Source organism: Patiria miniata, unplaced genomic scaffold (assembly GCF_015706575.1).
Source record: "Patiria miniata isolate m_02_andy unplaced genomic scaffold, ASM1570657v1 HiC_scaffold_17, whole genome shotgun sequence".
Classification (NCBI taxonomy): domain Eukaryota; kingdom Metazoa; phylum Echinodermata; class Asteroidea; order Valvatida; family Asterinidae; genus Patiria; species Patiria miniata.
The window spans coordinates 7,306,226-7,315,831 of record NW_024037055.1 but is presented as its reverse complement, the minus strand read 5'-3'; the positions used below and the strand labels follow the sequence as shown (position 1 = coordinate 7,315,831).

General features: G+C 39.5%; 1 protein-coding gene across 1 annotated transcript; it reads left to right on the top strand.

The window, feature by feature from the left end:
- Positions 1-4,269: 4,269 nt before the first annotated feature.
- LOC119723284 lies at positions 4,270-8,846 on the top strand. The gene is made up of 5 exons (XM_038193838.1): positions 4,270-4,485; positions 5,830-5,960; positions 6,392-6,584; positions 7,222-7,392; positions 8,130-8,846. Exons 1-5 carry the CDS (start codon positions 4,443-4,445, stop codon positions 8,312-8,314), a joined length of 723 nt encoding a protein of 240 aa, XP_038049766.1. The 5' UTR covers positions 4,270-4,442; the 3' UTR covers positions 8,315-8,846.
- Positions 8,847-9,606: the final 760 nt, after the last annotated feature.

Below are 9,606 nucleotides of genomic sequence, written 5' to 3'. Positions count from 1 at the left end.
AAAAATGGCAAAACGAAAATTGAAAATAAGATTAAATGGGACACAATTGCATTTTGGGAGGATTTAAAATGCCTTTCATAATTCGTAACTTTTTACCGTAGATTCAGTTAACACGGTGTACTGCGCAGCAAAAGACATTCGCATGCAAACATTTCCAGCCGAGTCCTTGAGTGTCCAGTCACCGGAAGGGGGCGCCATAGTTGTGGGCTGTGACGTCACTGTCTTGATCACTGAAACAGACGTTCCAAATGGTTACAGTTGGATCGCGGTACTAGAGTTGCGTTAGAATCGTGTCAACGCAGCCAGTGAAATATTGTCCAATTACATGATCTACAAATGGACGCGGCCGAACGCGCAAAATCTGAGACAAAACGTAGTGTACAAAAACTCCATAATGTTGTCTCTAAGGCTAGGGGCGTGGCTTACTCGCAAACGGCGTTATTCCGTCAGTCTCTGTAAAATGCGTTGTGTTGTAATCAAACTCCTATTTTGTTTCTTTAAAAAAAAACTTCGCAAGTTCCACACTGAGCACACTCGGTACAACATTAGAAGAACTCTCCTCAATGAATGAACAAAGAAACTTCTCGTTTGAGAGAGGAATCACCTCATGTGATTTAAAACAAATACTCACCACAAACCAGAAGGAGGAAGATTACGGACATTTTGCTTTACCGACCTCAGCAATATGGAGGCAAAATAATTACAAGCACAAACCCACAACAACCTGCAACAGTGTAGTGAACAACGCTGATCCGCGAACTGTCGTGTGTTTTATAGTAATGCATTGTGCGACAAAGTGTAAGTTTGTTTACTGTGGTGCGTGTCCAACGTGACTTTGAACCTGTTTATCGTATTTATTTTCTTGAAAAATACACAAAGAATTACACGACGTGTTCCACTTGAGTTAAGAGTATGTTTTTTTTTTCATATATCGGTTTGTACTAGGAATTCGTTGGCCTGCTCGCTTTCGCTTCGGTAGAAGATTAGGCCAAATCTTGCACTGCTTGCAGTACTTCATAATTCCGATTTCATGTTGCCGTATGCAGTGTCAACGCAACACCTCTTTGCATAATGGACCGATCCAGTAAGCCCCTCCCACTGCGCACTGGGCAAATTAACACGTGCTCCTCTCCAATGCCACACTGCATTTTCCTGCCGCGCGCATCATACGCGCGTGCACGCATGTCGGACTTTTGTGCACGCATGTCGGACATAAATCACGGCTGTAATTGGTCAGAATATCATGGGGCGTTGCTTACTGGATCGGTCCATTATCCGAGGCGTCAAAAACAACCTACGTCAGTGACGACTTATTTTGAGCGGCACTATATCAGTTTTAAGCACAGTGTGTCCCAGAAAAACCAGGACCGGACAAATCAGCGGCCATATGTAAACAAATATTCATGTGAGACTAATTTTTTTCATGCTGTTAATGTTGTTTATTGCCTGTGGAAAAATTTGATTGAAACTTTTAAAGCCATGAAAAGAGACGTAAGAGCTCCATAAAATCTAAATTCACACTTTTTGCGGCATTATCTTGTGCTGGTAAATTAGTGGAGAGAGGGAGACCACGAACCTGCAGCCTGGGCCCAATTTCATAGAGCCGCTTAAGCACAAAATTTGCCTAGGCACAAAAAAACTTTGCTTTATACAATCACTGGTTACCCACCAAAACTGCATGCGATTGTTATGCTAAGTAGACAACAGCTAAATACCAGTCACAAGCAATGTACATTGCATGGCGATTTCGCCGGTATCCTGAATATCAGCGTCGACTCCATGGGCGCGTGCGCGTTCCTTTACTAAAGTTGAGATCGCGCAAGGCATGATGGGAAAAACATGGCGTAGCAAGATCTCGTACCCATGGGAACGAGGTTGCCTGATTATAATAAGCAACGTTTTCTTTTGCTTAAGCAAAATTTGTGCTTAAGCAGCTCTATGAAATTGGCCCAGCTGCAGGCAGCATACACACACGAACACATTTCACATGCAAACAAGAAAAGTCTTGTAGGCCTAAATATATGTTATGAAATAAAGACAACAGTCTCTTCTTGCATGTGAAATGTGTTTTATTTGATATTATCTCTTGACTGCCTTACCATTAAAGGATACTCCAAAATGTATGAGTTTGTATAGTCATGTAACTCAGTCGTAAAAGTGCATTTAATATAGGTGAGGAAGTGTACAATTTCAGCAAAACGGAAACAATTCACATGCACCCCTATTATAGAATCGTTTTTGTTTTGCTGAAACAACACTTCCCTTTCTTGCGATCGGTGGACAGAACTTTAAAAATGGTGTTTGTGTTCAAAATTTCGGAACTTGAAAAGTACATGAGTGATTTGAATGATTTTTTGTACTGAAAGAAAACTCATTGATTGGGCTTTCATATCCTAGATTTTGAAAGTGCTACGTACAGGCAAAACTTCATTCAAATACCCATTTGGGCTTCGGTTTTGTTTTTACTCGCCCTGTAGTTTCGTGTTCACGAATCTACAGTTCCGATATTCTCCGACTTAACTTTTTCTTAAAAGAACAGTTGTTTATGCAAACAAGATCGCTGCACTTTGCGAATACTTGTAGATTCGTACAAACTATTCAACACAGCCTGGCCGTGAACCCTTCGGATGGGTGCACATCGTTAGTTCCATTCATCACAATGCACAGGAGTACATGCAATCTGTCCTCATTAAAAGCCACTAACAGTCACAATCACTGGTGTTTGGTGCGAACACACTCTTCGTTTCCTTCCAAAGCCAAATGGAGTTTATACTTGTATGTTACAGCTCAGTATATGGGATTATATTGGCTTATGAAAACTATTAAATGCTATTGCTGATTTATTTATTTATTTATCTATGTATTTATTTATTACATTTATTTACCCAGGTGTCTTGATCTGAGGAGATTTTAAAGGGAAGATACAACATTTGCAAACACAAAAAAACCCGAAATGATCAAATTATCACGAAATCTTTTACTGGACTGTTAGGGAATAACAGTCTAAAGCATCCTGTAAAGTTGTGGCTCTTGGTGTGCTGACATTTTCAAGAAAAACTGTATTTTTCCAACGCTGATCGGCCGACCAGCGTTGGAGAAAACTGACTTTTTTTCAAAAAGTGCTCCTAATTTTTCATATTTAGTTCGTCTGCACTTTCTTTGCAATTGATTACACACCTGTGGAGACTACAAGCCTGCTAGACTGATTCTCTGATCTTACAATTCCCCATCTTAAGTGGGGTCAGGGAACCAGAATACAAGAATATGATGGTTTTCTTGGTTTTTCCAGCATCTACGAACCCAAAACTTGAAACAAGTCAGTGTAACAATATTTGCTATAACATACTAATCCTCCAAATCCATTTATTTCTGAAAATTGCAGCAAAAGCAAATGTTGTACATTCCCTTTAATAACACCAACAACAAGAAAACCTTGTCAACTCATTTTGTGCATAGAGCTCTGATTTGTGGAACCACGCACATGTCATTGTCCATTCAATGAAAACCACGTTATTTGCCTTGAATTTTTTTTTTTTTTGGCGGGGGGGGGGGGGGGGTTAAATGGAGTATACATCTGAATATCACCATATGTCACTCACCACAGGAAATAATTAAGTTTGGAAAATACCTTACTTTGGAATATATTCTGAGAACTATTGATTGGATATGTTTGGTCCTTTGATTTCTTCAGTTATTCATTCATTCTCTTTAGGATTGTCCTTTTGTTAATGTTTTCACAGGCCAGTATTTTGATAACAGAGGAAGTTATGGTAAAACTAAAATTAAATAGATTCATACTAAATGTGAACATAAACTTTTAACAGAGTCATATCCACTGAAATTATCCAAATTTAAAGACAGACGATAACAATTAATTCAATATTTAAACATAAACATTTAAATAATTAATTAAAAACAAAAATACAAACAACTTTAAAAAAAACTAACAATAAATCACAATTTCAATATTTTATGCTGTTCTTTAAGTAAACAATTATTATCGTCACTGTATTAAATTAAATTAAAATATCAGCGCGGCAAATTAAAAACATTCAAAGTTTGTGTAAAAAAAAAGAAAGAAAGAAATTGACCAAAATACTAAAAGGGAACGTAAAAGCAATAGGCGAGTTTTTAAAACCAGGTACATGTCCATTGTTTCGTAAAAAAATCCCCAAATAATTGGAACATTTTCCTATATCTTTTCATTTTAAAGTGTACTATTACTTACACAAATTTAACTACTTATAGTTAGTCCCGTTTATACATAGAATTGTTTGCAGAGGCTATTCACAACAACAATAAAAGATTATAAAATCAAACGCGGAAGTGCGCAGATCGACGCTAAACTCGTCGTAGTGGGATTTCCCTATGCGTCGATTGATATAAATATAGGGTTCCAGGAAGTTGGTAGCAAATTGTTTTGTTTATTTCTTTCCATCATCATGAAGTCGTCTTTCGTTCTCGGATTTATGTTTATCTTTTCATGTAAGTTATTATCGTAACTTTCACTTTTTCAGTAGATATGCATAAACATACCAGGCAGTAGCGTTGTTGACTAAAACAGGTGTGATACTTTTTACGTTTTGTGGTGAATTACTTCATATAGGTTTTGCATGCATTGGCTAATGTACGTGTTGCGCGTTTAGCTCTGTGAGAGGCTTAGAAGGCTCGAGATTTCCAAATGTCACAGGATTATTTGGCAAGTGTTGGATGCTCATCATAAAATTTTAAATGGAGTACAGAAATGGTGGCATAAAGTACTGCTTGAGTGTTTCTATTTGCCATATTTTGTGTTGATTAAAGTGTGTTGCAAGAATCTAAAATAATTGCTAAATTTTGGTCGTGGATATGACTAGCCATCCATCTCGAAAGCTAGCTACCTAAAACTTCTCTGAGCAGTGGATACACTTTGATTAATCAGTGACCTGGGTCAGCATTTCCGTGCAGTGGTGTAACTGCAGGGGGGGGGCGCAATTAGGGGGCACACCCCCCCCCCCAGCGGAGGTCCGTACCCCCCCTCCAGTGTCCCCCCCCCCCATTGGAAATCTTGACGGAATTGCACACATTAAACAATATAATTACACATTGCCCTCAGCTCCCCCTTGAAAAAAATAGTGCCTCCAGCAGGTCCTCCAGCAGCTTAATAACTCTGTAGTTACCACCCGGGTGCAAAAAAAAACAAAAACAAAACAAAACAAAACAAAACAAAACAAACAAACAAAAAAACCCGCATATACATTGTTTATGGCAAGTTATCTACCCACAACTCTTTGCGATGCCTGCGTGCCCTTCACAAAAGAAGAGATAATTATAGGGAGTCACTGTTGCTCTTTGAATAGGGCAGTAGGGTAATTTCCCATAGACACTAGCGCTAAATACCCATACTTCAAGATTCTTTTTAAAATACTCAGAACTCTCACAGGTATTTAAGCTGCAGAGAAAAATGATGATCAACATGTCATCTTTCATGTTGTTTTCATTTTTTTGGTGGTTGACCATTGACTTTTCAAGATATTCTCACCCAAAGAAGACGACCCCTTTTTTCCCCCAAAGCGGAAAAGTAGCCATCTTGAAAAACGATCCCTCCACAACATGACAAAAAAGCGCCACTTTCGAGTCCAATTGCATCCAATATGCTCAGAGGTCTATTGCCATATTTCTTCAATTGTATGGCTCTCAGAACTCTCTAATGTAGAATATTTTGAGGGTATAACTTTTATTGATGAGCTCGGCGGATGGATTGAAGGCCTTTTTACCGGTGTGCACCCCTGATAGGGCTAGGGACGAGAGAACCAGATCAATAAGACTAGGTCTGTACCATTCTTGCAGCGGGGGCTGAAGCAACCAGCGCTCCACCCCCGCGAGGTGAGTGGACTATTCGGGATGGAGACGGGCAAGTGTGCATGAGGATGTCCCTATCTGCGCAGATACAAGTCCTTCACGAGAGCGGGAATCGTCATGTAAGCAAATACATTTTTCTTCCAAAAACTTTCATACCATCGATATTTTTTTCTCTGACAAATAACCGACAGAGTATTACCTTGCCTCCATCTTCATTCACTGATGACGTTTCAATTTTTTTTTTTCAAATTTAAACTTTAATCTAGCTAACCTCGCCCCCAGGACGTCGAGCAGAATGCTACCTTTTAAACAATGATGGAAAGATAGGTTCATAAAGTCAGAAAATAAAATACTAAACATATATTCTTAGAACATTGTGATATTTTCTTCGATGTTGACCCTGTTATGTTTTAAAGCACATAGTGGCTTGTGTAGCCCATCCCCGAAAGTCGTCAAAATGCAGTCCTGTGGTGTGCGGTTGAAATACCGAATGGGCTTTACCTTCAAGTTTAAGTAAACGGTCTGTGTGTCTCTAATTGTGTATTTTCAGAAGACGTACGATATTCTCCCATCGTATCAAGCTAGTGGTATCTGCACCACGCCATTCCGCCAATTCACTCTGGCGCCTCCGAATTCTACAAAGACTCGTGTACCGCAGCTACAACTGAGTTTTTTCTCCCGTAGTTTTGTTGACTATAGCATGACCCATGTCATGGCGATCTGGTACGACCCGACCGATGAAGGTAAAAAAACAACTGCAACATGTTACTTACATCTTAAGTTAATGACGTAATTTTACTAAGGGAATTAATAAAATGTGTATTTGGCCTGTACCGGCTAACCACATTTAGTCCTATTTTTAAATACTATACCTTTTATTTCCTACGATTTTTACCAACAATAACTAATAAGGGAATAAAATGTGTGCCTTGGTGGGTTTTCAACACTATGTTTAAGACCGGTTGCAGTCTGGATGCTGATACTTACCCTAGCTGAAGAAGAGGGATATTATCAGTGTTCAGACTCCATCATTGGTCTTCAACAAACATAGTGTTTAATACCGGCCAGGCATTACCATTCAAAAATACCTTTTCGGTCAAAAATCAAAACAAGTCAAAAATTATAAATTTCCAACGATTTTGGTCAACAAATGTACTTCATGTTTCCCCCCCCCCGAAACACCCTCTAGCTTTTCTATGGAATGTCCATCTCGCAAACAATTATATGTTGATTGACGTGCGATGTGGCGCAGAACGCAGCTGTGCCGGTGTGTAGAGTACTGAAGTGCGCCGCATATTCTATTCCACTCGAATCTTAATTGTGTGAAGACACAATTAAAAAATAATGGCGATTGATAACTTGTTTATTTTTATTCAAAAGATATGGAGGGAGACTTCACACAGGGGGATAATCTCCTTCATAATGCAGTGATTTATAGACACGCCTACCAATGCGACGATGACCTGGAGTTTGACTTGAAGGGAGGGTACGGCAGAGTGTTCCTGTGGAGTAGTCGACTGGACCCCTTCGCTGAAGACTCCGATGGACAAGGTAGGAAAACATCTCGGAAAACACCTCCAGGGGAGTCGAATCACATTTCGAACAATATTGTGTCTTTTTGTATGATGACCAATTGCAACCTCGTTCCCCATAGGTACGGTCTTTCTGCGCCATGTTGTTTCCCATCATGCCTTGCGCGTTAGTGAAGGAACGCGCACGCGCCCATGGAGTCGATGCTGCGATATGATGTTCTATTATTATTATTATTACTATTAAGGGAATAAATGTGTGCTCTGGAGGTTTTTATCACTCTGTTTAAGACCACTTAGAGTCTGGGTGCTGATAATTACCCGAGCCGGGAGGCTAGTTTTACTACACCACTCGAAGCATTCAATATTTGTATAATATTCATTTCTGGTAATGAATCAAGGATTCCTCAAAAGAGCCCTAGGCACTGTATGTAGCTCGCAAGCCTGAAGAAACCTGTGGAAAGAAGACAATGAGAAGAAGTTATGCAGTTTTAGAGGTGGGAGAAAAAGCCCAGAAGAATATTCTGGGGAAAACCCACGGAATCAGATAGGGACTGAATACCCAATCCACATATTGGCCCAGGCGGGATTCGAACCCGGGTCACAGCGGTGGAAAGCGAGGAAAGTACCGCTACGCCAACCTGACTCCCCTATATATCCATTTTTGTTTTGATTTTTTAAGAAATGCTTTCTAGTCGTTAAGTATAGAGTAGAAAAATAAGTAAGTGCATTCTGCCTTCTTTTTTGTTGCGCAAACAGTTCAGGTGTGTTCTACTAGTAAGATGACGGTAATTATCACTGTCGCATCAGTCATCGGCGGGGCTCTGTTTGTTGCTGTCCTAGCTTACGTGGTGTACAGGCGTTACACACGCAGGAGGCCTCGCGCTGGGGACGACGAGAACGACGGCGAAAAAACTCTCCTCCTAAGCAACCCTCCGGCGTAGGTGGCGGGTTAACTTTGTGAACGTTGGTGCTTTTGAAATAATTTGTACCCCATCGTTCAAAATGTGTTAACAGCTTTAGTCCCTTATTAAATAATTCATTAAACACGGAATGAAAAAGAAACTTCTATCTCATTGTCATTGTATTAAAAGGAGGCGGAACGCGAACGCTTTTAATATGATATCATTGTTGATATTAACATTTCATCCGACAGCATTTTAATCAAGATAATCTATGCAAAAATGCACGTGTTTTCAAGGATTCAATTGTTTTCCATTGACTGCGTGTATGGAAACATGTTCTCATTAGTACTGGCAAAGCCTGCAAGATTGTGCCCATAAATGTAAAACACATTGTTTCAAATGTGTGTGATTTGTTAAAAAGTCGTGTAAAGATTCTTCTATTTAAACAGTACTTTAATGCAGTGAATTTGTATATTTTTTGGTTTTTTGTATTGTATTGTCTGGCCGGCTGGCCAAGACCTTTTATTTATCATGTTTTATTTCATGAGTACTCGATTCAGGGGCGGATCCAGGAATTTGTGCAAAGGGGGAGGGGTCATCAGCAAATCACTGCTGAAATGTAGACAGGGTTTTTCTCCGGACACTTGGCCTCTTTAAAGTCAATAGTAGGGGTGGGAGGGGGCTCGTACCATACTTCCAATAGGGGGTGCTGCTCAAATCCGACTATCCTAAACACTATATTACAGAATAGTGTCAAATACCCACATACCCCGGCTGGCTCTATCCGAATGTTTTGCGAAGGCGGATATTATTACTAGTATAATTGTCATAATTTTGTTGGGTGTCAGACCGGGGGGGGGGGGGGGGTTCACATTATTTTCAACATATTTCTGTGACAAAAAATGGAGTCAGATCTGGCCCCCCCCCCCAGACCAGCGCCTGTGATTATTCTATTTAAGCTTTATAGATTTTTACGGCGTTTAAAAATTGTCTTTGTATTAAGGTTCTACTGTAATTTGTTTTGAAAATTAAATGTATGTTTTTTCTTTGTAATAGCGCCTTCAGGCGTTTTTCGGCTATCTCTTATTATTATAGGTTTTTTCGGACAATTTTGGAAAATGTGCATCTGAATTTGTAAAACATAATTCAATTTGGCGGTGATTTTGAGAACGATATATATATTCTCGTTTCATTTTCGCATTAACTAGCATTCGATTTCATTTTACATCATTCAAATTCATTTAAAGGATTGAAAATTCGTGATTAGGCTTTCAGTTCGACGGATGCGATGCCGATTATTACGAATGTGCAATCCAATTCGCAGAAAATCA